Here is a 27,694-nt window from a genome sequence, read left to right as displayed (position 1 = left end):
TTCGTGGAGGGAGAGGGCATGGAGGCTCCTTGCCCGCAGCCGCCTGCTCCGCCGGTGTCCCAGCTGCCTCAGGGTGCAGGGGGAGGATAAGGACTTCAGCCTGGACATGCATGACGACGACAATGATGATGGTGGTGGTGCTGATGCTGATGATGATTGGCGAGATGGTAACCTCATCACTGACATTGACAACCTCTTGTTTGAGGAGGAGGAGGAGGAGGAGGAAGAAGAGGAGATGGAGATGGGGGGTGTTCACATCATCGTGGAGGACCTGGGGCTGATCAATCCCAGCTTCACCTTGTCTTTGGAGGACATTGACGAGCGGGACGGCGTCGGCGACGGAGGTGGATCCATGCCCAGGTCCAGTGCCATCACCATGGGTCGCTCGGCCAGCTCGGTGTCGGCGAGCCAGCATGCGATCCAGAGGAAGAGGAACCTGGCGCCGCTCTCGTCCCTGCCCCTGCAGCCCCGCGTGGCTCTGGGCAGCGTCAACAGCGAGGAAGACCCCTTGCTCTTCGCCGCCAGCGGCGACGGCGGCCTGCTCACGCCGCCCGTCATCAACCTCATCCCGCCGACCCCCTCCGACGTGGACACCGCGGACGACGACCAGTTCTTCGACATCAATTCGGAGGACGACAGTGTGGGGCTCACGTCGGGTAGCGAGGGCGTTGACAGTGTCTGCAGCCTGGCCACCGCTGAGCTGGACACGTTTGACACTGACAAGGAGGAGAGGAGTACTGACCTGGAGGAAGACATGGAGGAGAAGATGGACGACTGTGATGTTGATGTCGTTGTAGTAGTAGAGGACTGCCCCTTGTCTCCTCCAGCGATGGACACTGGAAGCATGGAAGAGGATACTTCTGGGGCTGTCACTGTCGAGCACCCCACAGGAAAGAATCATGAGGAGAAGTCCATGCAGAGCTTCCTGCGTAGTACCTACCAAGTTGCTCCCCTTCCCGAGTACCCCAGAAAGAGTAAGGGAATGTTATTTGGGCTATGAACACAGCATGCATAGAAGGGCAGGATGCATATCGTCTCACCCCACAAATGTCTACACAGCAGTGGCTAGATGTTTGTAGTATGCACCTTTATATGTAAAGGTCAAAGTTTTTTGTTTTCTTTTTACAGGGAGTTTCAACATAGGGATTAGTCTTCTGCCGTTCACGGAGCACAACCTGGGTAAGTTAGTTTTTTCACATTTGTGTGCAAGTGTGATGGTGATCTGCTTATGAAGAGGGCAGTCATGGGTAAGCGGTTAGGGCGACGGATTTGTAGCCCAAGGTTGCCGGTTCGACTCCCTACCCGGTAGGTTGGTGGGGGGAGTAATTAACCAGTGCTCTTCCCCATCCTCCTCCATGACTGAGGTACCCTGAGCATGGTACTGTTCCGCCACACTGCTCCCTTTCGGGCACCATTGGTGGCTGCCCCCTTGCACAGGTGAAGCATGAATGCAATTTTGTTGTATGCAGTGTACACTTGTGTGCTGTGGAGGGCTGTATCACAGGGCTTTCAAACATTTCTATTTACACTACAATCCATTACAATATCCAATAGGTGTGGCATGAGGTTGTGTTTTAACGCCTACGCTTGAAGTTTCGAACTGTAAAGCCATTGGCACGCTTGTAATGACCCACTCTTCCTCTCAGTCTTCATCTGCTAAGAGACAGTGCGAACATTCATTGTGGCTGTTTTGCGAGTGTCCTCTTTCGTGAAATGCTTAGAAGAGCTTGCGGGCAGACGCTGCACAATGTGGCCATTATTCTAAACTGTGACTCAGGTGGTTTTCGGCACTTCCGTGGCTGCCTCGCCTCCGTTCTCTTCGGAAAGGCAAGAACTTCGCATTGTGTGCTTCGACGGAAAAAAAAGAAAAGAAAAGAAAAGAAAAGAAAAAAAAGAAAAGAAAGAAAAAAGCGTTTGAAAGAATGACCCAATACACTTACAATTCCATTTCAAAGCAATCCAGAGAATGGCGCCCATCTCGGTGACTGGTGTCCTAACTGGGCCACCGGTGCGCCGTGGCTCGAGGGCACAATAGCCCCTGTGCCACCGCGGCAGACTCCCTGCTCGCCACATTGTTTCAGCCGTCCCCTGTGTGCAGCCATTCGACCGGTTCCCAGGCATCGGGTTCCAGTGACTCAGCACAAGCCAGTTGCTTCTCCCCTCCGGACCAGGCTCCCTCCTCTTCTCCTGTTCAGTCAAAAGGCCGAAAGCACACACACACATGGATGCACGCACACACGCAGGCGCACACACACACTTGCACACTTCACACACACGCATGCATGCTCACTTCACTTCATTCACACAATCACACGCACGCACGCACGCACGCACGCACGCACGCACACACACACATACACACATACACACACATACACTGGACCTGAGGGGATGAGTGGCTGTGTAGGGCTGGATTGGACTGGAACAGGCCAGCAGCAGGGCTGGACTGAAGCCAAAAAAAGGCCTTGGCATTTTTGTGCGTCCACAGCGCTCTCAAGTTTTTTTTTAAAAGATATTTTTATGGGCTTTTTGCGCCTTTATTTCGGATAGGACAGTGAAGGTGCGACAGGAAGTGAGTGTGGAGAGAGATGGGGTAGGGTTGAAATGACCCCGGCCGGACTCGAACCGAGGTCCCCATGGGCATGCAAGCCCAAGTGTGGGGGGTTCAGCGCGCTGCGCCACAGCGCCCAAAACAGTGTTCTCAAGTTTTGACCTGAGCTGAGAGGGAGATCATTTTTTTGTGCTTGTCAGTAAGGAATGGAATACTTGTTTTTTTTCTCTGCGAACCGCAGGATCATCCGGGTAACACACAGTCATGTGCAGAAAATTTCAAAGCCGGTATGAACGTGACGGGTAGTTTGCAGGTAAGCACTTCAGGGCCTAACGTAGCAGGTGCGGGCACAGGCACTGACACAGTTCTTTTTATATATATATATTTATTTTTTTGGGAGGGGGTGGGGTGGGGGGCTTTTATGCCTTTATTTTATAGGACAGTCTGAGATGGTGACAGGAAGTGAGTGGGACTGAGAGACGGGGTGGGATCGGGAAATGACCCCGGACGGACTCGAACCGGGGTCCCCGTGGGCATGCAAGCCCAAATGTGGGGGGCTTAGCGCGCTGTGCCACAGCACCCCCCAGGCACTCACACAGTTCTGGTCGACCTGAAAACAGTAAGAGAGGCCAGGTGAGGTTGTTGGGGTTGGATGGGTATCTTGGCAACAGTAGTAGTAAATCAGGGCACAAAGTAAGGCCTCTGTTGTCATTCTCATCACATTTAACATGCAACTTTTGACAATTTTAACACGCAATTGTCCTCCCAATTGAACGGCCTAAACTACTTCCTGCCTTTCATTTGCAAATATACCATGTATAATAACTTCATAGGCCTTTTTGTTGAGCTGCCTTTACTCGAGGAATTCCAAATGGACTCTCACTTCTCCGACCGCATTTCTTAGCACCGCCAAGCACACAAGGCATTGTGGCTGTAAAAAAATAATTACCGTATTTGTGGAATTTCATAGCTTTTCTGCGTTTTTTTAACACTCAAAAAGAAAAGAAATTATCCTAGGGGGTGGCATGGCATGTGTGAAAATTGGTCAGAGAGAGAGAGCAGCGGCAGCTCTTCAAGCAAGCAAGCAAGCGTTGGGGGAAACAGCTGGCAGTCTGGAAACACCCGGCCTCTTCCCACGATCTCCCATGCAGGCGTCTCGCTTCCCTGACCTGCGTGATACCCACTGGCCTCCCTGGCTGATGGCTCGCTCTCTTGCTCGCTGCAAACCTTCAGTTTAATAGGACGTGTGTGTCTCACTCTCCTGCCTGACTTGATTGTACAATGAGTGTTTCTGTGTGTATGGGAGAATATCTGTGGACTGTAGGCATTTTAGAGTGTGTGCCTTTCTCTCAGTGTGTGTGTGTGTGTGTGTGCGTGTGTGTGTGTGTGTGTGTGTGCATGTGCATGCCATTGCACATGTGTACATGTGTACATGTGTGTGTGTGTGTGTGTGTGTGTGTGTGTGTGTGTGTGTGTGTGTGTGTGTGTGTGTGTGTGTGTGTGTGTGTGTGTGTGTGTGTGTGTGTGTGTGTGTGTGTGTGTGCGCGCGCATGCATCTGTGTGTGTGCGCGCATATGTGTGTGTTTTTGTGTGTGTGTGTGCGAGCATGTGCATGTGTGTGTGTTTGCATGGTTGTGTATTTATTCATGTCGGGGGCGAAGCGTTTGACTGAGAGGCCCTGTCCAGACGGCCTCTCTCAGAGCTTGACCTGCAGTGACTCCTCGCCATTACTGAGATTTTCCCCTGAACTCACAGGCCTCCTCCTCACCTCCTCTCACATCCTCCCCACCCTCTCCCTCTCCCTCTCATTCTCCCACTCCATCTCTCATTCCCTCTCCTTCTCCCTCTCCTTCTCCCTCTCCTTCTCTCTCTCCTACTCCCTTCCATTCTCCCACCCCATCACACTGCATCCCATCCACCCACCAACTCCACCACCTTCTCTGTCTGCATCCGTATCCTTGACTGGCCGACCATACTGTATAGGCTACTGTACTTGGGGAAGGATGGGTATCTTAATGGGGCATTTTCCCAGGATTTCTCCCCCTCCTCACTGTATTCATATCCTCCTTTCTGCTTTTCTCATGTCCTCCTTGTCCTCAGGATGTATGGTACTGTACAGTAAGCCGAGGCGGGGGTATTCTGAGGATGTGTCTCAGTCAGTTCGCACTACCTAGATATCGTCACCTTTCACGTCCCTTGTGCAATTATTTGGTACCATCAGGTAGTAAAATTTTCACTATGCCACGTACAAGCTGTGAAGTGATCTATTTTTATTATTATAATTATTATTATTATTATTGTTATTATTATAATAATAATAATAATAATTATTATTATTATTATTATTATTATTATTATTATTATTATTATTATCATTACATTGCATTTGGCAGACGCGTTATAACCAAAGCAACTTTCAAAAGAGAAGTGTGAACTACCATAGCACTGCACTACGATGGCATAATATAGTAATGCACTACAGCAGTGTTTCCCAACCAGGGGTACGTGTAGCACTAGGGGTACGCGAGCACACTGCAGGGGGGACGCGGAAACATGCAATTTTATCAAATACATGTAGCTTAGTTACATTGGGATAGAGAAAGCGGTATAGAACTTGACTTAGGGGGTACTCTCATGGCACAACGAAAAGGCTTGGGGGTACACAAGACAAAAAAGGTTGGGAAACACTGCACTACAGCATGGTCATTGCCAACAGCAGACAGCAAATTGTATAACACCGTAAAGCTTTCTTGACCCTATGGAAAATGAACCAAACCAAGAGCTGTTGGTTCTGAGGCACACTTGCGCTGCTGTTGTTGTTGTTATGAGAGCGGCCTGATAAGTAGGCCAAGTGAGATGCTGTGGAGTGGAGAGCACAGCAGGGGTGCACAAGAGGATTCCAGGAACCAGGAAGTGACCCCCGTGGCGTGAGTGAGTGAGTGAGAGAGAGGGATGACAGTACTGATGGTGCGTCCTCTGAATGATGGCTTGTAGTGTGCATTCTCCATTGACCATGTCCTCTACTGTAATAGAGTCTAGAAGAAGCTTTTGTGGCATCAGATATTACATTACATTGCATTACATTACATTACATTTGGCAGACGATTTTTATCCAAAGCCACTTACAATCGAGGACACCATACATCACATGCAGATAAAAAGGAAGACACTGGCCCTAACGTGGCGCAAATGGTAGGGCACTTGTTTGCGATGCCGCCAACCCGGGTTCGACTCCTGGCCCGGGTCCTTTGCCGAACCTTCTTCATCTCTCTCTGCCCACTCACTACCTTCTTGTCAAATAAAGGCAATAAAAGCCCCCCCCCCCCCCCCCAAAAAAAAACTTTTTTTAAAAAAAAAAAGGAAGGCACGGGAAATATGCAAAAGTAGGGTTAGTGATTTTTATTTTTTATTTTTAAGTACATGAGCACAAGTTAAGTAGAGTACACACACCCACGCAACAGGCCTTAGAGATCTTCTGGATCTGGGCCACGTCAGGCATTAGTGCAGTAAATAGTCACGAAAGAGAGGAGTCTTTTTGAAGGTTGGGAGAGATGACCCTTGTCAGAACAACTGCACACAGGGCCCCAGGGCAAAACACTGATAAAGCAACCTGCCAAGGTCATGATAGGGCCCCCATCATCACCAATACAGGAGGGCCCTGGGCCCAGGGGTAAATGCCCTGCTTGCTGCCCCTATAGCTCCGCCCCTGACCCTCGTCTTGCAGCCTCTAGAAGTACTATGCTGTGGCAATTGTACACGATTGTGAGTAACTGTGTGGATGATGACAGTACAGTACTCAGAAAAGGCTTTTATTGTGTATTCTCCACATAGCCACATGTCCTCCAATTGAATGGCTACCCTTTGTAGTATCAAATACTGCCGTACATGTATGGTTGGGTTTTCAATTGTAGAGAAGCATTAGAGAAAGGTAATATTTTTTCTGCCTGCTTGCCCCTCTGCTTGCTCCTCTACCTGTCTGTCTGTATACCTATTGATCTGCCTGCCTTTCTGCCTTTCTACAAGAAATTTGTAGTGTAGGATTGTGCAGCTTTTTTTTAAATCTTACTATTTGTATCCCTTGTCCATATTCAGGTGCAGTGTGGTGTGGGACCAGCTTGATTTTGTGGCTGCATTTAAAGAAGTCAGTCCACTTCGACGACAAGTGTGTGTGTGTGTGTGCGTGCGTGCGCGTGTGCATGTGTGTCCGCGTTACGCGTATGTCTCTGTACTCTGTACCCAAGACTTGGCCAAGGGCCACAAACAATATTTCAACAAAATAGATCACTAAAATACAAACTTCAAGGGATGTCTGGGGTATCAAGTTAAGCATGGGAGGTTGACTCATGCAGCTCATAATTACCCCGAACAGCACAGGGGTCAGAGAGCGGAGTTATGAAAGAAAAATAGATGGACATATTGGAATGACAATTCCCAGCCTTGATGGCTTTCGGAGCTGGCTCGGAAAGGGCAGGAGTGGAGCAGGAGCAGCAGCAGCAGCAGCAGCAGCAGCAACAGAGAAGCCGTTCCCTCGCACCGCACTCGCAGGCCCGGCAATGTGTTTGTGGGAATGTTTGAATGTCTGTTTTCTGTGGGAAACCATGGGTTGTCACAAAAGTATGCCATCGGCCAGCCAGACCTTCGTATGTCCTTTTCGGGGTTGCCGAGGAAACCGTGGCCACAACATCCAATTCCAATAAAGCAGACTGCCATGTGTGGACAGGTCTGAGGGTTCATGACATTAGATTATCCTCCCCCTGGCTAGACACAAAGCCAGCGAAGCAAAGAGGGACGTGACCAAAGACTACTTGGGTGTGACAGCAGAACACTGCAACACAGCAATTATGTCTTCTTTCCAATCAAGGGATAAAAATTGAATGACTCTTTCAATAACAACAGCTAGAGAGTGGGGGAAAAAGAGTAAAAAAGGGCCAAAGTATTTGCCAGAGGAGTTGTACACCAAATATGGGTATCTGGATATGACAAGTCCAAGTTTGAGGCTAATATTTTCCCATGTTGGTTCAACACTGAGCTTGTTTGGTTTCCCAGAGAGGGTCTCAGTGACCCAAAGAGAGTTGAGACCTTCAACACTGCCAGTCTCTCTCTCGCGTTTCTTTTTTTCCATCAGCACATGGGCTACTGTGAACTTCCTCCTGACATGCTGTTTTTGGTTCTCTCTTGTCCCCCTTTTCAGATGATCTAGGCAGCAAGGACTCTGCCAGCAGCCGTGACTTACTAAAAGCCGAGAAGCTTCGACTCCTTCCCCTCAGCTGCAAAATGGAGACTTCCCTCCTCCACCAACGGGTGAGTGAGGCACTCAACGAAACAAATGACAGTGTGCAAGAGAATGGGAAAGTAATACTTCCCCAGGGTCTCTTCAAAACATTGTGGGCCCTGTGAAAGAATATAATATTAGTTTGCTCCCCCCAAAATCCCTAACCGCAGAGACAAACACAAAGGCTGCAATAATGTTTGCTGTTTTGTTAGTCAATGTGGGGTCCTTAAAACTCATCCAACCTTTTCCTCTCAGTATGGTGCTTCTGGCACCTGCCTGTTGATGACTTACCCATTGCTTGCAATGACAGCAACAAAGTAACAGTGTAGGCAAACACAGAACACATTATGTAGGCCTACTTTACGTATGACTCATTACTGTATGTACCTAAGAAATATGATGTCTGACTTGTTTTTGCCCCAAACATGTCATATACTGTATGTGGTTGTAGAAACCAGCTGCTCGGACGTTTAGCCTGGGAGAAAGCATGCCCAGGAGCCACACCTTCCACGCCATAGGTCAAAGCACTGACAACCTGCCAGAGGAGGAAGAGTCGCCACGGCAACGACGGATAACTGTTGGTAAGGAAGCCACGGCTGCCAAATTGCAGAGTATTGCGCAGGCCTGGACTGGGAATCTGGCATACAGTGCATCTCCCGGAGGGAAGACGATTTTTAGTAGCCTGGCTCTCAGGCAGACCCTTCATGCTTTGTGCATCTTCGTTAAACTTCGTGAGCTCGCACAAGGTTACGTTGGTAACAACTATCGTGAGAGCCAGGTTAGATCTTTAGGGCCCGATTCTGTTTTTTTTCTCTGGCCTACATTAGAGAGGGCCATGTCCACCACACACAGAGACTGATGGACAATATTGATATTGTACTCTTAGAATATCTGGTCCAGCCCACCTTAAGTGTTGTTGAAACCTGAGCAAAAGCTGTATGTTGTTCAGTCCAAGTTTACACTGAACAAAACGCATGTAAATAAGTCATAACTGTATATAGCATAGTGTTAAGTGTACACAATGTCTATGGCAGAAGTTTGTAATTGGGGCAGAAGTGAAATTGGGGTCCGTGTGGGAAAGCCAGTTTTGCCTCTGGGTCTTCCTTTGTCCTTACTAATTAGTCCTTGCTTGTTGTTTATTGTTGGGTGTTTCCTGCCCTTGAACTGTTAAAACACCATTATTCATGTGGTGAGCAGTGTAAACCTTTAATCAGATTCAAATCCTCTGAGACTTGGTGAAGCTAGGGGTTTTTTTTTTTAACAATGTTTTCAACCTCTTCATTCATCATGACATGAGACATGGTAGTACGTAGTTCTTTCTGTATGAATGAATGATTTAACTGTTGTGTTATTTGACACGTAACAGCATGTGCTCTCCAGACAATATGGCTGTTTTTCTCCCTTCAGTTTGCTACTGTTGGCCTCGTATTAGCCAATTGTTTTTGTGAACAGTACCTGAAATTACTGGGATGACGTGCAACTCATCTCCTCAGGCCACCAATGTCGACAATCCCACTTAAAGGCTAATCTTCTGTTTTTGTTGGAAACTGAGAAAATACATGCAAACCTTTATTAGCGGAATTTGTTTGCTGACAGATAGCTGTTAGGAAAGACTTTTATTCCATCCGTTCCAATTGTTCCATGTGAACATAAAAGATTGAGTGTTGAAAGTTATAATTGTTGGTCGTTAGCTGGTTAGATTACTAGCTTTAGATAACTCCATGATAAATGTGGTGTCCCTGTGCTACCAAACGTTATTCTTGTTTTGTTGATACGACTCCAAAGCCCATGTTAACAATAGTAGAGCCTCTGTCAATTACAGAGCTAACTGAACTGGAGCCACTTTGATTCTTTCAATTGTGTTGAAATATTGACGTTAGTCTATGCCTGCCAATAACAATACTGCACCTTTTATTTCATTCCAGCCTCTTATATACCACAATCAAAGGACCAAAATGGAAATTTTGCTGGAAAGGTAAGAAGAGTTTACTGTAACTGATACCACATGTGACATGTTGAAACTTGCATTTTTGAGTTTTATAGTTGTTTTGTGGCATTAATGAGATTTAATGTGCACATTGAAACACAACATTTCAGAGGTAAAAAACTGTCTATGCACATTATTCGAAGTCAGATATGGTACATTGGTCGTTGTCTGTCAGAACCTGCAAAACATCAATCAGAAACATTTTCCTGTAAGCTTTTCTGGTTTGAGGGGCAGACGGTAGAAATTGGCAGAGTCGCAAACCTCGGGGCCACGTTTTTCCTTATGTATTTCCACAAGGCCTTGAACCTATATTTTATGTCATCTAATTACGTTGATAACGGAGTACCCCAAAATTGAGCAGCGCCGTGCAGAGTCAGTGGAATTGGGCAGTGGGTGTATTTGTCGGTGAAATTGCTCACTAACAACAATCTTTTCTTTAACGATACGCTCCACCATTATGCATGAACGTTTACCAAGAGTTTGGGATGCTGCCAAACCACACACTTCTGATCAAATGGCCTCTCGTGCAACCGGTTGGCGTTGCCAAGTCTCTCTCTTGGCACACGCCATGTTTTATACAGGAGATAAAAATCCATTTCAGTTATTAAATGCTCTGTGAGTAACACAACTACAATCGGCATGAGCCCACATTTCCCTTTTTAAACGGTCAAGTATACTTTGGCCTGTAGTGCTGGGCCTTTTGTGCTGAACCCACAGGGCAATAAAGAGTCAATGTGACTGGGAAGCTTGAACGATTGTCTTTTAAAGCACTTTAAAGCTCATTATTGGCATTAACACTTGTTAATATAGAGTGTTTTCACTGTACACACGTTGTTGTGAGTGTGCACGTGCACAGTTTCTCCTTGTGTGTTGTGTAAGTAATGTGTAGCCTATATGCATATGTTTCACTGTGACTTTGTGCACCTCTATGGTTCTCTATAAATCAGCATAGGCTGTGGTTTGCATTTCTGTGTTCGAAAGCCTCCACTTGTCTGTATATACGCATGTGAAGGAACAGCATGTGCGTCTGCATGTCGTGCCTATTATGTGTAGGTATGTATGCCTTACCACATTTGTGTGTGTGTGTGTGTGTGTGTGTGTGTGTGTGTGTGTGTGTGTGTGTGTGTGTGTGTGTGTGTGTGTGTGTGTGTGTGTGTGTGTGTGTGTGTGTGCGCGTGCGCGTGCGCGTGTGTGTGTGTTTGCCTGTTCGTCTATATATGTTGGGCGTATGCTTGTACACGCCTGTGTCCACTGACCAGGGCTCTCTGGATCTCGTGCAGCAGGAGTCCAACGGGCAGTCGGCCAAAGCTCTTGCCGAGCTCAACACGGAGGAGGTCTGTCAATGGTTCAGTGGCATCGGCCTGCACAAGTGTCTGCCTCTTATTAGAGGTAAGGAGGGAATCAGCGGCGGAATAATTACACACAGGGCCCCAGGGCATAACGCCAATAGGGCCCCCCATACAGCTTAGCAAGGTCAAAATAGAGCCCTGGGCCCAGGGGTAAATTCCTTGCTTGCTGTGTACCTCTATGTAGCTCTGCTTCTGGAGTGATTGGCTTGACCTTACTCAACTAACCACCCACCCACCCACCTTGGACGGCCTGCACATCAGCCCGCCCTGCCTGCCCACCCTGCACTAGTCATGGGGAAAAGCCCCAGAGGCTCCCCCATGCCCGGGCCAAGGGAGGGACCGCTGGCCTATAGTGTAAGTCGCTCCCTGGCTGATGGTCTCTCTCTCTTTCCTTCCTTCTCCAGAGGCCCTTCCAGTGCATCGTTTGATCTGTCACTCTGCGGGCAGTCTGTGTTGGGGGCGCCTTGCCAGAATACTGGCCAGGGGCCCCCCTCCTCTTGTGATTGCTTGGCAGGGAGGGAACAACCCGCAACTCATGGGGCAGTCAACACTTCCCCCATTATGTGAAACATTAGATTTTCAGTCTTGGTTTGTAAACAGAGTTGTAAAACCCTGTTTTGAATATTTGGAGCTGATGTATACTGTTAAAGATTTACAATGTTCAACAGGAACCAAATTTGCTTGGCTTGTCATTGTCTTTGTTTGCATAAAATGGCGGATGCCTGCTCACTGGTATCCGCATGAAGTGCTCTCGCTGTCAGGGTTTGATGTAGTGCAGCGGATGATCTGACATGATGCTTGTAATGGAGGGGAGTAGAGTAGAGTTGCCCTGTCAAGACTGGAACCCAAACCTCCTGGAGTTACCAAACTGAGGCCCTGGAGTGCATTTCTCAACCACGTCATTCCTAACGAAGTTACGTATTTCCCTTTGCAAACCTAGTAATTTGCTAACTGGTTAGCAGCAATGTTTTCGAGAAACGGTGTCCTGACCAACTACCTGTACTACAATACACCAAAGAATCAGTCCTGCTGGAGTGAGACAGAGTGCAGCCAACCACAATTCCAATGATCACTCCATCCGTCACACCGTCTGTGTGTTGTGTTACAGGAGCCGATCTGTGTGGATCCCATATCGCCTCCATAGACCTGAACACATTGGACCTTCTCCAGGTGTCAGACCTGAACGACCGTGAGAAGCTGCTTTCTGCCATCTATGAGGAGCTCCATCCACCTAACGCGAACTCCCAAAAGGTGGACTCGCTTCTAGGTAGAGTAAATGTCTGGGATTAGTTATCCTGGACCAGGAGGGAGGTGAGGGATGGAGGGGGGGGGGGGGGCGGGGGGGGGGCGTTGTTGGGGGTGCTAGAACTAGGTCCTCATCACACTGCATGTATTGGGAATGGGGCCCTCTGAGATGACTTTGTCCCAAGGGTGGCCAAAGCTGTCAGTGGTCCTGAGCTTGTAGGTAGGCCTAAATGTCTGCCACCGGTTCAGCTCTTCTCTCTTTTCTCCTGCCAGTGGAGTGTGCTGTACGGCTCGGCTCCGCTCGGCTCGGAAAACCATTACAGCATTAAATGGAACAGATGATGATGGGGCAAGCAAGCACAATGTCCAGCTTTGTACTTCAGCATCTCATTTGTCCTGAAATAAATGAAGATGAATTGCAGTAATAACAAGCCATGTCATGTCTTGATGTTTTTTCCTCATCTTTGCCTTTCTCTGTCTGTCATTCTTTCGGCCTGTCTATCTCTCCGTCTCTGTCTCTGTCTCTCTGTCTCCACACCCCCTCTGTTTCTCTGTTTGTCTGTCTGTCTGTCTGTCTGTCTGCCTGTCTATCTGCCTCTCTCTCTCTCTCTCTCTCACTCTCTCGCTCTCTCCCTCAGCAACATTTGGTTCACACAGCGTTGAAAGCTTCACAGCTGCCCTCGTGTCCATGACGAAGTCCCATTCCTCTCCCCATGTCGGCAACATAAACCAATGCTCTTTCAGATTCAGGTAGGCAAGAAACACAATTGTCCGCCTTGGACCTCCGTAAACAAACGTTACCTGACCCATGCTTGAAGCTGCAGGCTCTATTTACTTTTTGCAGGCCTTGCGTTGTTGTTGAGAGTCTTCGTGTTTGTCATGCTCAAGTGACATCCAAATGTACCGCATAATTGGTGTGGTACTATTTTGCCCATAATGCCGGCCATAATAGAAAACAGATTTCAATATGCTCATAATGTTGTCTTAATTTTTGACTTTGTAGAGGAGTGCTTTTGACCACAAGTATTGTACGTCTGTATTGTGCACATACCTGCGTAATGTTTTCTGTCCACAATTATGGGTGAGATTTAGGCTACTAACATTTCATTCTTGATGTTTGTAGACCACTTGAGACTACTTGAAGCTTTTGTCACTTTTGCCAAAAAATGTTGACATTTACTGAGACTGGATTACTTTACTTTTTTTAAACTTTATTCCTTTTTTGGCCACAATGTAAAATGACTGATCGTTTTTCTAGGCAAAGAACTGCAGTCTCCCAGAGAAAGTCAAAGCTAATTGAAATTACCATTAAAGGTAACTATGCATTTCCTCAAGATTATATTTGCAAACCACAGAAGTATGATTATAAAAATGTTATGTAAGTTTTGCTCTGAATTCAGAATGCCTTAATTTGTTTAAGAGAAATCTACTGTACAGTATTGGCTAGATAAGAACTCTGCATCATCCAGTTGACAGTAGAACAGTATCAGCCAAGAGGAGGCTCAATTCAGGTTTTTTTTTGGTGCAAAGAGGCATATACTATATAGTATGTTGAACATATTCCATGAATGAATGAACGAATGAACACCTTTATTGCCCTGAAGTTTGTTTTATACTTTATTACAGTGATGGGTAATCTGGATTCATTAGTTACAATCCATTGTCCACTTCAACCAGGTAATCACCTGGTTGAATTGGTCAGGTCGTACAAGGTCATTAGCAACATTTTGGCCAGGTCACCCATCACTTAATATTATTATCTCGCATTGCATGTTGCTAATTGTTGTTTGCCTAAAACGGCCAGTGTGCTCAAAGGAGCAGATAGTGCATTTGAGGACACCCAAGGACACCACCATGGGCAAAGTGCTGGAGTCCTGCCTGAAGATGCTGGGGAAGGAGAGTGAGAAGGACACCTTTGCCCTGAGAGCTACAGAAGGTGACCGTTCTCCTATAAGCAAACACATACATCATACAATGCAGCTTTAAGGTTTTTGTTGGTTTAACGAGGCATATTTTATGATTAGATGTGTTTATTTCTTCAGATCCAAAAGGGCAACCCTGTTGCTATTTGAAATTAGAAGAAAAAAAAAACATTCATTTCTGCTATTACAAGAAATGCACTACGTTTGGTGGTTGCAAAAACTTGGAGTGCTGTCCTGCTCTTTATTTAATTCATATATTCTCGAGGAATGAGCACCCAGTTGTTCACTTTGTTTGAGTTGAGCGCGTTACACCCCTTAGTGGTTGCACATGTGCCTTTTGTTTTTGTTAGTATCGCTGTCTTAATGTTTTTTTTTACTATTGTGCTCATACAGATGATTTACCTATGGATCAGCAGGTGGGAAGTCTCCTTGGCTCCAATAGCCAACTCATAGAGCTTCAACTGTGTGAAAAGGTAAGAGCTTGTCAGGAAATACACAACAAAAAATGCAATGTCAGTTCAACTCTTGGAGAGTCGATGTAACACCTTCTTGAGTATATTTGGTCCAAGAGTACTCTCTAAGTGTTGAATTAACACTGCATTTTTTACTGTGTACTTTTAAGTGTAATTATGTAGTGCAGTAGCTGTATCTGTTCCCTTTCTGCTTTAGGGCTTGCAATACCAGACTGAAGACACTGGGTTTTTTTTCCATAGCATGCCATTTCAAAGAATGAACCTCAATTATCTGTAATTAGGCGTGTTGTACAGGAAATGCCTTGGTTCTTGTCTTACAGTTCTGGTTTCTGGAGGTACATAACAATTATGCGTTTTTTATGTGACATATTTGTGTTCTGCAACATCATTGCTGCTTTTTCTTCCCTGTGGAATTCGGGTTCAAGGGCAGCACAGACAGACAGACAGACAGACAGACAGACAGACAGACAGACAGACAGACAAAAAGACAGACAAAAAGACAGACAAGTGGGAAGACAGGCAGACAGACAGACGGAGAGTAGAAGTAGCAGTAGGCTACGTGCGAAAGCAACTGCGCAGGCTGGAAAAGTTAATGCGGAATGGGCAACCGGAGTGGCCTGTGTCCCATTTTCACTTGAATGTGCATTGAGGTGAGGCACACACGTGCCCCTTTGATGTGTCTGCATGCAGCACGCCCAGTCAGCGCCGCTTGACCGTTCAAGACCACCGTGAGCGGGGCAAACAAGCAGCGCGTTCAAAACAAACCGTGCCTGCCGAGCAAAACAGCCATTTGCATGCATTGTGCCCGCTCTGAATGGTCCTTCACATGCAAGCACCTCTTTCTCCTGCCCCTGCCCCACATGCATGCATGTTCGACAAGGCAGGCCCAATCATGCTTCTGGTTCGCATCACACAGGTGTGGCCGTGCGGTGCGGGCACTGGGCAGATGCCAGTGAGCGCTGCCAATATCAGAGCCGGTTTGCCTTTTATGTGGTTCCACAGCATTATGCCCTGGCATGCAGACTCAACCAGTCGTCTTCCTGGATCCTCTGTGTTTCTCTCTCAAGCTCAATCCAAAATCCATTAACGAGTTTTCTGTTTGTTTTCATGACAGCTTTTCGAGCAACTTACAGGAACTTACTCCTCAACCAATACCGCCCCACTCGCCGCGGTGGGTGATTCACAATCATACGCTTGGAAAAATACTTTACAGCCTTAGCTGAATTGTCTATCAATCAAAGCACGCGTGAGTGACATGCAATTATATAATCACGTAATCAGCATCTTTTGTGCACGTTCCCAGGTGACGCCAATGGAGCCAGAACCCTCAGCAGCCCCTGAAGTCTCTGATGAGACCTCTGATGTGGAAAGTGAAATCCAACACTGCACTGATGATGACAAACTGCAGGAGCTGAATCAACAGGTGGAATCCCTTCAGAGCGTCATCTTACAGGTGAGCTGTGGGAAAATATTAGTGATCAAACTTGTATTACAAGACAGCGTTGTTTTATTATTATTATTATTTTGTGGTTTTCCTGCAATCTCAGTGCAGAAACGTTCATGTGTGGTGTCATTGTGGATTAATTAGACTATCCAGTCATTATGGCAAAAATGCCACAAAAATAATGACCTGTTGTTCTCACATACAGTAAAATGCAGTTTACTAATTAGGCTACATGTAATATGATGCTGTTTAATTTGATGTATTACAGTTTTTCTCAATTGGTTTTGTACATTTCTCACAACAGAATAATGATTCTCAAAAGTCTTTGTTCAATTGTGACTTCCTGGTGTTACCTCTGCACATGGTCAAATCAGTTTCTCATTGTTTTCGGCATATAGCAAATGCTCTCGTCCACCATGCCATGGCTGTGTACAATTCTCAGTGATTTCGTACATTATCAATTGCTTTTGTCATATCACTCAAAAAGCTTTGTCACTGAATGCATGAAACTATCTCAATCTTATCTGATCAATGTAATATAAAACTGAATTTACAACATTTCCCATCCAATCTAAACAGCATTTCGCTTCAGAAAAGATCCTCAAGAGTGTACTATTCAATTGACATCACGAGAAATTGATTTGACTAGCTTGTCCATACACAATGACTAACCATTCTGCTGGCGCTGATACGTTTATTGACACAAAAAACTTGGTTTTGAAAGACAAATAAGAGTTTTGAGCAAGAGACTCGGTTTTGCAGGTTATCCACCGTGTTTTGCCATTTGTTAAAGCTGTTTTGAGAATGAATATTATGTTTTGCAAATTGCGAGAGAGATTCGAGAAATGTACAAAACCAATTGAGAAATACTGTAAAAGAGGCATGTCGCTAAGCTAGTGAAAGTCAATGCATCCATGAAGCATGCTACATGCTACAGTGATTCATTGGCTTTCACTAGCTTAGCTACATACTCCCTCTTTTAATTTGTCTTAAAGCAAGACAAATCTTCACATGAAAAATAAGACACTTTACCACCTTTATAAACCCCAGCCAACGATTTTAACTGTATTAAGCCCCAAAATAGTGGCATACCCCTTTGGTAACACTTTACTTGACATGTTCCTGCATAACACATTCATAGCAGCTGTTATAAAGACTGCACGAAGCGTTCATGATTATTTCATGACCCATTCACACCAAATCTTTCATGAACCTAGCGGACGGAAGGGCAGAAACTTGGCAAAATAAAGGTTAAACAAATCAGCAGTTTGGCTTTTCTTCTGAACCCTCAATAATTACTGAGACTGACCAATTGCTGTCCTTTTGTCTTCCATGTTTATTTAAGGTTTGGTATGAATGTCTTACGAAACAGTCATGAATCCTTCGTGCAAAGTGTATAACAAGCTGTTATGAATGTGTTATACAGCGACACGTCAAGTGAAGTATAACCAGACACGGCTCTAAGTCCTACACGAGTTTGGAAAGATACACATAGAGAAGTTCCACATGGACATGGAGAAAGTTAAACCTTAGTGTTCCATTAGTTGTACCATCATCTCTTCCAAATTTGCACCTCAACTTGGCCGCTATTCAGCATTTACTGTAAAGTTGTAGTAGGCCTAAGTACTCACTCACTCACTCACTCACTCACTCACTCACTCACTCACTCACTCACTCACTCACTCACTCACTCACTCACTCACTCACTCACTCACTCACTCACTCACTCACTCACTCACTCATTCATTCATTCATTAACACTAGAACTACCAGGATTTTTCTGCCTACCTAGAAGTACCAGAGAGGGGTCATTTGACCCGGAGGCTTTTACCTAATACACTAATCACTCATTTTGTTATGGTAATGAGGCTGTTAGGGGCCGTGTGTGGGGTGAGGGGTGAGGGGGTCACACCTTACAGTGCTAACAGCCAAGACAAACAGGGACAGAAAGCTTCTTCCCAAGGGCGGTCAGCCTCCAAAATCACCACAGGTAAATAGCAACTTGCATGAAGATATCAGCAGCAAAGACAGATAGCAGTTTGGTGGAGAGTGTGTTACAGTTTTTCTCCATTGGTTTGGCTCATTTCTAGAAACTGAGATGTCATTCTCAAAACATGGACAAATCCCAAAACTAATTTGCAGTTCCTCACAACAGAATGGCATTTATCATTGCTTTCATCAAATTTCAAATGCTTTTGTACATGTCTCAATCATTTAGTACATCCTTGCAAATGGCTATGTACAAGTATCCTACCGTTAACACAATCAGCTTACATTTAGTAGAATTTTCAAATGAATGTACCTTGCTGATCTATCCCAATTGGTTGATTCTCAGTGTAATAGTTGTCCTGAAAACATGTCAGCACATTTTCTTCATATAAGTCAATGAACGTGTGAATGTCCCATGTGATCATGACGAATCATATGACTGCAACCAGATAATGGTTGAATTACAGTTTTTCTCGATTGGTTTGGCTCATTTCTTGAAACTGAGATGACATTCCTATAACCATTGGGTCATTTGGCCAAACATTCTTACACTTCTGCAAAACAGTTCAGATAACTAGCAAAATGTCATATACCTCCCAAAACACCTCATTCTTGCATCAGCACTTAACCGTCTCACATATAAATGGTCAGTACCATCAAAATGGCATAGATCCTTCTCAATTGCATTTGCATTCATTTAGTCCTTCTGTCAAAACTGTCATAACTGTCATAACTACATGGATCCTCATCACTCGTTCATATCACCCCAAAAACAGTTTACCCATGTGTCAAAACTAAATTTCTTCCCCACATATATCATCAGTACCCCCAAAATACATTGTCCCTTTGCCATTGTGTAAGCACTGCCAGTCAAAATGGTTAGGTGTTTTATCTACGTTCAGCTAACAGATTTCGACTATGTATAAAAATGAAAAAGTGAGTGAAACCATTGAAGTTTGACAACACGGATAATTTACCAAGGACATTTATCAGTAACTTTCTTTACTGTAAATTCATATATAGAAAGTAATGCCCATATATCACAGGTTTCTCATGGGTTTGGCTCATTTCTCAAAACAGAGATAACATTCTCAAAATAACATGGACAAATGCCAAAGCAACTAGCAATTGTTCAAAACAGAATGTCGTTTGAAAAAGTGTCATGAAATTAGCCAAATAACAGAGGAAACTGTAGTTTACACGGTTGTAAAATTATTTTCTACTAACTAGTTAAGTTACAATACCATCTGACCTGTTGAACACTGTCATGAATTTACTATGTAATGAAATTCTTAAAATATGATGTCCTTAACTGTTTTGGGAATTGCGTAGACCACTTTGCATATGATGACTTACACAATGAAATAATGCTGACATGTTTTGGAGAGGGCAACCATTAGACTGAGAATTGTCTAATTCGTTTAGATAAGCAAGGTCAATTTATTTGGAAAATGTGCTAAATGTATTCTGAATGTGTCAACTGAAGGGTATTTGTACATATCCATCTGCAGAGATGTAAATATTTGAGACAAGTACAAAGCATTTGATATCTGATGAAAGCAATGAAAGATGCCATTCTGTTTTGGGAAATTGCAAGTTGGTTTGGGGATTTGTCCGTGTTGTTTTGAGAATGTCATCTCAGTTTCGAGAAATTAGCCAAACCAATCGAGAAAAACTGTAACTTGTGAATCTCCCATGCCATGTTACCATAACGACTCATGTGAATGTAACCTGGCAATTGTTAGATGGATAAATACCAGTGCATGTGGACTACTGCTTCACTTCCCTCAAGAATTTTGTGGTGAAAGAAGCTCCTCTCCATGGAACGGAGATGCAGAGATACAGCACTCAACAGGCATTGGAAATGATCCACACACGCACGCACACACACACACACACACACACTCTGTGTCTCAAGTGACAGCTGTGAGCTGCTAACAGCCACATTTCCACAACAAAAGGAGTGTCCGCAGGGGGTCCAAAGGGTCAAATGACCCTCTTGTGGGGCTTTTAGGTAAAAAGGTCAATTGACCCCTCCGTGGTAGTTCTAGTGTTAATCCATTCATTCTTCTCTTCTTTCTATTCTTAAGCACGTTGAATGACATTTATGTATGATAATGTGCTATATAAATATTTTTGATTGATTGATGGATTCATTCACTCATTCATCCATGCATCGCTCTACAGGTGCAGGAGCTCCACCACGGCCTGGTGGCTTTCTGCGGTGAGCTGAGAAGCATGGACACTGAGCAGGCCGTGGAGCAGCTGTGCTGTGCGGAGCTGGAGGAGCGGCTGGCTAAGGCGCAGGGCTCCCTGCAGGACAAGAGGCAGGGCCTCCAGGCCCTCAAGGACAGCCTCAGCACCGTGGCCTCGCTCACAACAGGGTAGAGTATATCACCTTATCTGTGGAGCTGATGGACATTATACATTTCACATTAGCAGAAGTAGAGTAGAGTAGAGTAGAGTACTTTTATTATATTTTTATACATTTTATTTGAGGAAGATCATTACTGCAGTCAGTATTATTATTTATTATTACTGCATGAGCAAAATAAAATTGCCTCACAGAAGGAGTGCAATAATAACAAAAACGATGATTAATCGATTCTCTTGTGGATGAATCGATGAATGGAATCGGCGACTGTAGGCTAGATGCATCAATACAAAATGATTATTGGTTACACCCCTCGGTAACATACTGCGCACCACATTAGCAGAGAAACCAATCCACATTGACATTTTTATCCATTGTAGTGGAGGCTAAACAGAAATAAAAAAGAGTTGACCAAATATCAAAAGTGGCATTTATTCACCTCTGGGGAAAGCTGATCCACGTACGTAGAAACCATTTTAGGATACAGGCCAGTATATCTACTTAGCAGTGGAGCTGGACCAAATTAACATGCTTTAATGGTTTAATACACACACACACACACACGCACGCACGCACACACACACACACACACACACATACACACGCACACACACACGAACACGCACACGCACACACACACAAACGGATACACATCTGCGTACGCATGTTTACACATGTCAACTTATTGGTCTGGAAAATCCAATAATGACTAGTTAGCATGCGCAAGATAAATATCTTAATCAGGAACTCTGCCCTGAAGAACTTGCAACCTTTATCTCCACCACAAGGGAGGAAGAGAGACATTTAGGGAGGAATGCGATCCTGCACTGATACGACCGCAGAGGAAGTGTTGGAGCAGTCACAGAAGTGGATGTGATATTGCTTACCCTTTCCCAGCACTGCAACGTTCAATCACTGCCTCCCAAAACAGCCAGGATTTATTGTGACTTTTTTGTTGTTTGTTGGTGGGGTAGGGTAGGGTAGGCTAGGCCAGTGTAGGCCCAGGCCCGGATTAACGGCGCACATGGCTAGATATGGCTGCAGCCTAGGGGCCCCCGCCTGCCAGGGTGTAAAAAGTGCAAAATTGCGGAAATGTGACAGGATGCAATATTGAAAAACTCACATGTCTTATTGAGAGCAGTTGGTAGACAACTTATGCTTAATTCCTAACTCGTAATTATTGACACTGTCTATGTAAATTTGTTGCAAAATTATTTTCCTTCCAGGGGGGGCCCACCGCAACCTGTTGCCTAGTGGGCCCTAGGCCATCTTAATCCGGCCCTGTGTAGGCCCTACAGATACCAAGGCAGGCATGTTTTAAAAAAAAAGGAACAAAGGGAAATCATTCCCCGCCACTTTGGGTCCCACATTAATCACTTGATAAGTAACTGAATACCGGACCTCCCTTGGGCACACATACCCGTGTGCGCGCGCACACACACACACACACGTACACACACACAGGCACACACACGCACACACACACACACACATACAGGCACACGCACACACACGCACACACACACACACACACACACACACACACACACACACACACACACACACACACACACACACACACACACACACACGTACACACACACAGGCACACACACGCACACACACACAATGCTGCCGCTGCCTAGCCATTAATCAACTTTCCCCCGAGCGCCAGGGAAAATGGGCACAGATGTCCATATGAACCCAATCAATGTGCCTTTGAATCATTTATACACTGAATCCATCCCAGGGTGGGTTTGATGTGTAACGTTAGTCGGTGGGAGCTGCCTTGCGAGTGATGTATGACAGGACACTGGGAGGCAGTTCTCACTCAGGTGTCATTAGACAATGGCAGTAGGCAGGAATAAAGAAAACGATCAAATGATCAGGGGTGCATTTCTCGAAAGTGTAGTTGTGAGCAGTTAGCAACTTGAGTAGCTGCCAATGGGAAATTGCACTGCAACCAACAAAGTAGCTACCGTAGTTAGCAACTGCGCTTTCGAGAAATGCACCCCTGATGTGCTTCCCATCCAAAATGTGCCCTTGCAGGAAGGTGGAGGTGCGTTTACTGGAGAAGATGAAGCTGAACTGCCAAGTCTTCCAAGACGAGATCACGCTCATCCACCTCGGCCGCCAGGTGACCTGCCTTCAGGAAGCACTTGAGGAGAGCCATGCTAAGGTACTAAAATCCTGTAGCAGCAAACATTTTGTTGAAATAAAATTGAGTTTATAGATAAAAGAAGCATGTACTGGATTTAGCTTTTTTTTTTTAAAGTCATAATGTTGTTTCTGGTGTTTAATTAAATTTACAAGTATGTCTTCATGGTATGCTTAGTCTTTAATAGAGTCTTCTTGACTTGACTAATATCATGTTTTTCACCCCATAAAAATATGCTGCAGCTCATTAACTTTTCTTTCCGTGGACAAAAGCACTTTGCAGCTGGCAGCTGGCGGGCCTCTGATCAGGCCATGCGCTATCTATTAGCGGAACTTATTACAGATTCCGTATCTGGACATCTGTGACCGTTACCATGCCAACTGTTTTAAACACTTCTGACATAAAGCCATAAAGGTGGTAACGAGAGCTAGGCTCACGGTCCGTTGTTAGCGTGCGTACCACACTATCTCTACATGTCCCCAATAGTAGACTCCTTTCCTAACTGCCCCCCCACCAGTCCGTCCTAAACACCCCCACCCCCCAATACACCTCCCTCCCACCTCTCCTCTTTCCACTCTCTTCTCTCTCTCTTTTTTTAATGTGGCTCTTTCATCCCATCAGAAAAGCCTAACGAGGTGCCTTGAAAGGACACACGCGGCTCAGCTTTGAAAAGCCTCCGTGTCACGTTGCCGCCCCGGGGCTATGGTTTTTAGGTGCTGAGTTTGTGGGAAAAGCGGCAGTGCTAATGTTTATCATATGACCTAATCAGAGTTAACACGCGGGTCAGAGCATGGAGCAGTCTGGGAACCTAATGGAGCTGCAGCCCTAATAAGGAGCAGACTGCCGTTTATTTGCTCGAGATTACTGACAATAAGGAAATATTTCATCACTGCCTTAATCTCGAGGATCCATCAAAGCGAAAGCGTGCATCGGCGGAGGAGGCCAGAGACGTAAGGAAGTGAAGGAATGTGGAGAAGGAGGAGAGAGGGAAAGGACAACAAATGAGGGAAATTATTAGATATTGGTTGTTTTTCCTCTCCCACCACTCAAAAAAAAAGTTGGCTAGACACAAGAACTTCAGACCAGCCCCTTGAAGGAAATGGTGCAAAAATCTCCTTCCCCACCCTTGTACTCCCTCCATTTCGGAAAAAAAAAAGAATCACTCAAATTCTAAACAAGGACTGAACTACGCTCTGCTCCAGTCGCTGTGTTGGATTGCCGAGGTAGCCGTGGCTGCAGAGTAGAGTAGGGTTTCAGCCTTCCCATGGGAACAGTGGTGTAGATACTGCAATTGTGGTTGGGTTCTGGAGTGCCCGGTAGTCCGCCTCGCTTTGATTACTCCTTGGGCCCGGTGTTCTGATGGTGATTGTGTTGAATAGATCCGGTGGCGGAAAGATTAGAAAGCTAATACTTGCGGCAGGTTTTGGCCCGTCGATCAGCAATTCAATGATTCATAGGGTTAGCATTAGGACTACGCACTGTCGTGACCCAGGCCCATCCAAACCCATTATTATATCTGACAGCGTAATACTTTCATCATCACTAGGAGCCACACTCTCCCCTAACTAACTCTGGAAACTGTACCATTCTCCTGCACAACACACTCGGTTTGGCTTGTGCAAGGTTTGTGTTACTTCCCTGGAGGTACACAAAAAGAAGCCAAAAGCAAAGAAAAAAACTCCATAAGTAAGCGTGGGCCCTGTTTTTTAAATCATCGTCCCATTAGTCCGTCTAAATATATACAAGCAAAGAACAGCTTGATAACACTCAATTCAGTCAGATTGTCGATTGTTGTCCTCACTGTGTGGTAGGCCTACTCTTTCTGACAGACTAATGCTACAGGGACTGGTTAGCATTAGTCGCTAATCTAAGTTGACTTAAAACATAGAGCAGACATTTTTGTTCTTCCTACCTGCCTTTTTGATGGCTTTCCATGGTTAATAACATTTATTAAGAAAACATTTTGTCTGGCTATTGGCATGCGTCTGGGTCAGAGGCCTAAACAGAGAGATGGCTCTTTCTCTCCCAAGGGGTTTGCTAGACTTCCTTCATGAGATCCCTGTCTGAGAGGAGCGTTGGTAAACTTGGCTTCAAGGCATTCACATGACAACAGAGAAGGTCTCATCCAGCCCTACCCACTTATCACCCTAAAGCCTAATCTAAATTGAGACCCAGACATGTCTCTTTCATGTGCTATTGGCAATGGGACGTCTTCAAAAGCAAAGAGATCTTACATGAAATCAATTGGTGTTTGTGAAATTGATCAGACTTTCCCCAAATTTACAGTTCATTATCCCTTCGGATGGAAGGATGGATCACTTAACGTGGTGGTTCGCTATTTTTTAAGCCCTGTTTGTGTGACTTCTGGGGTGAAGTGGACATGTTCTCATCACAATTTTGACATTTGGTGCTGAACGGAGCATTTGGGTATTCAAGACTGCAGCCCCCCCACCTTTACATTGACTCCAATGAAGCAATCAAGCAATCGATCATAAAATGGCATTAAACTTTCGTTTGCAGAGACATGAAACTCACCGAGTGGTCAGAGGTGGGCAGCGATACGTTGGCTCGAAAATCACTGCGAAATACGCTTCCAGAGAAGATATATTATCATTATTGTCCGTCTTCATTGATTGAATTGGTTTGACTAGTATTACTCCGCGCGACAGGAAATGGGTGCGTTTGTTTACGTTACTATCTATGATTTGTATGCAAGCTGTAGTTTTTGTAGCCAGTCCCGCTCAAAGATAGCCGGTCTACCTCGCTCCTTGATGTCTACACGAACAACACACTATCGCCACCTACTGGCTGGATGTCTACTGCTATTCAACGGCGTCTGGGGAAAAATAGGTCCGCCAAATGCTAAACAACAGTTAGAAGGCATATTTCGCTGCAATTTTCGGGTCAATTTATCGCTGTCTACCACTGACCACATGGTGAGTTCCATGTCTTCTCGAACGAAAGTTTAATGACATTTTATAATCAATTGCTTGAGTGCTCTATTGGAGTAAAGGTGGGGGGGCTGCAGTCTTGGATACCCAAATGCTCCGTTCAGCACCAAATGTCAAAATTGTGATGAGAACATCTCTACTTCACCCCAGAAGTCACACAAACAGGGCTTAATGTCTCAAATAGCGAACCACCACTTTAAGACCCTGTGTAGTGTGTACTGTCATGGTGGTGTAGTACTATGGTAATAAAGTTTTTCAGTGACTATTACAGCGTTCCATTGGTGGAGCGGTACGCATGAAGAGGCTACAATGTTATCTGAGCTGAGGAGGTATTTGACAAGAATTCTACCCAAGAGCAACTCTTCACACTGGCAGAAATCATTACACTAACATATTTTTTGGAACCAATCGTAGCCTCTTACTGCAGATGGGGTGGGCGGGCCTATTCACTATTTGCTGAAAATACTCAATTACATCATAACAACAGTGCTATGACAGTGCCGAGAGCCTGAAGTAACAGATTATTTTGTGACAGTAAGGTTATAACATAGGTGCTGCGCTAAGGGGCTAAAGAGGCAAGATCATGCACATGATATCCCTCTGCACACGTGAGATGTGTTAAGACATCTGGCGGCTTATCGCCTTGAGCCAGTTCCCTGCACTAAAACAGTTAACTGACGGAAAGGAGCATTGCCTGGATCCTTCATAGGTGCAAAGGAACATATACTTCATACACGCAAGGAAAATGTACGACACACTGTCACCTGCTTACTTACTTACTTACTTACTGCCCATTATGCCTCCTGGCAAGTAGGGCAGCAACAAAGGTTCTCTGCTCTGGTCTGTTCTGTGCTTTTTTCTGGATACTATCCCATGTGAGGCTCATAGATTTAATTTCTTCCTCTACTGTGCGCCTCCAGGTGTTCTTAGGTCGTCCTCTCCTTCTTCTTCCTTCGGGTGTCCATCGTAGGGCTACTTTTGGGATGCTGTCTTGCTTCCTCCTCAAAACATGTCCAATCCAGTTCCAGCGTTGCTTTACTATTATAGTCTCCAAGCTGTCTTGTTGGCACCTAGTAAGCAGGTCTTTGTTGGAGATTTTATTGGGCCAGAAAATCCTACATATCCTTCTCAGACTTCTTGTGTGGAACACTGATAGTTTGCACAAGTCACTTGCTGTCATCCTCCAGTATTCTGCTCCATACAAGGGGGTAGATAGCACACAGCTCTGGTATGGCTACTGTCACCTGCAGCACCAGCTATATTGAGCACAGCTAGCTGTGGTTGGCTAACAAATGGAGAATAAATCCTCACGATAGTACCGTCACAGAACGTGACTGAATACACCCATGGCGAGAGCTGCTTAAAAGTTGTTTCTGGAGGCAGAATGTCAGTTAGCAGTTAAATAGTGGGGTGTCTAGGCCCTCAGTCATCTCAAATTGATGCAAAAGTTTGGTTTTCTTTCTTAAATTGAAGGTAAGGTAAAGGGTCTATTAGAACAATTTCAGTCCGAGAGCCAAGATATGTGATTTCAAGAAAATGTTTTTTTAACCCATTTTGTAAAAATGGTCAACGAAATGATATGATGCCTTCATGAACAACAACGGTTCTCTCCATTTTTTCGCCATGGGCGGATTCATAGTCACCTTCTGGGACAGTGCAATTCATTCTCCGAGGATTTATTCTCCGGGGGTGCTGTGGCGCAGCGCGCTAAGCCCCCCACATTTGGGCTTGCATGCCCACCTACGGGGTCCCCGGTTTGAGTCCGGCCGGGGTCATTTCCCGATCCTCCCCTGTCTCTCTGTCCCATTCGCTTCCTGTCACCATCTTCGACTGTCCTGTCAAATAAAGGCATTAAAAGCCCCTAAAAAATATAAAAAAACAAAAGGGGTTCCACACGCTTCTGTTTTTACATCTGGTGCATCAACGGGAGGGAGGCAGGGAATCTTGAATGAAGAGAAGACACCGGAGCAGCTCAGATG

At 45.3% G+C, this 27,694-nt stretch overlaps 1 protein-coding gene across 1 annotated transcript in view; it reads left to right on the top strand.

Annotated features, from left to right (window-relative positions):
- Positions 1-241: 241 nt before the first annotated feature.
- Positions 242-27,694, top strand: part of LOC134441639 (uncharacterized) — a 35,269-nt gene continuing 7,816 nt past the window's right edge. The window contains exons 1-15 of the mRNA XM_063192029.1: positions 242-974; positions 1,129-1,179; positions 7,005-7,112; positions 7,743-7,852; positions 8,275-8,404; positions 9,749-9,798; positions 11,094-11,199; positions 12,268-12,426; positions 13,043-13,154; positions 13,663-13,718; positions 14,209-14,340; positions 14,720-14,799; positions 16,103-16,252; positions 20,420-20,616; positions 22,656-22,785. Coding sequence (XP_063048099.1) covers positions 242-974; positions 1,129-1,179; positions 7,005-7,112; positions 7,743-7,852; positions 8,275-8,404; positions 9,749-9,798; positions 11,094-11,199; positions 12,268-12,426; positions 13,043-13,154; positions 13,663-13,718; positions 14,209-14,340; positions 14,720-14,799; positions 16,103-16,252; positions 20,420-20,616; positions 22,656-22,785 — 2,304 coding nt within the window. The remainder of the gene's footprint in view (positions 975-1,128; positions 1,180-7,004; positions 7,113-7,742; positions 7,853-8,274; positions 8,405-9,748; positions 9,799-11,093; positions 11,200-12,267; positions 12,427-13,042; positions 13,155-13,662; positions 13,719-14,208; positions 14,341-14,719; positions 14,800-16,102; positions 16,253-20,419; positions 20,617-22,655; positions 22,786-27,694) is intronic.

This window comes from Engraulis encrasicolus, chromosome 24, assembly GCF_034702125.1.
Source record: "Engraulis encrasicolus isolate BLACKSEA-1 chromosome 24, IST_EnEncr_1.0, whole genome shotgun sequence".
NCBI classification, from domain to species: Eukaryota; Metazoa; Chordata; class Actinopteri; order Clupeiformes; family Engraulidae; genus Engraulis; species Engraulis encrasicolus.
The sequence above is the reverse complement of the archived record's forward strand: the minus strand, read 5'-3'. Positions and strand labels throughout refer to the sequence as shown.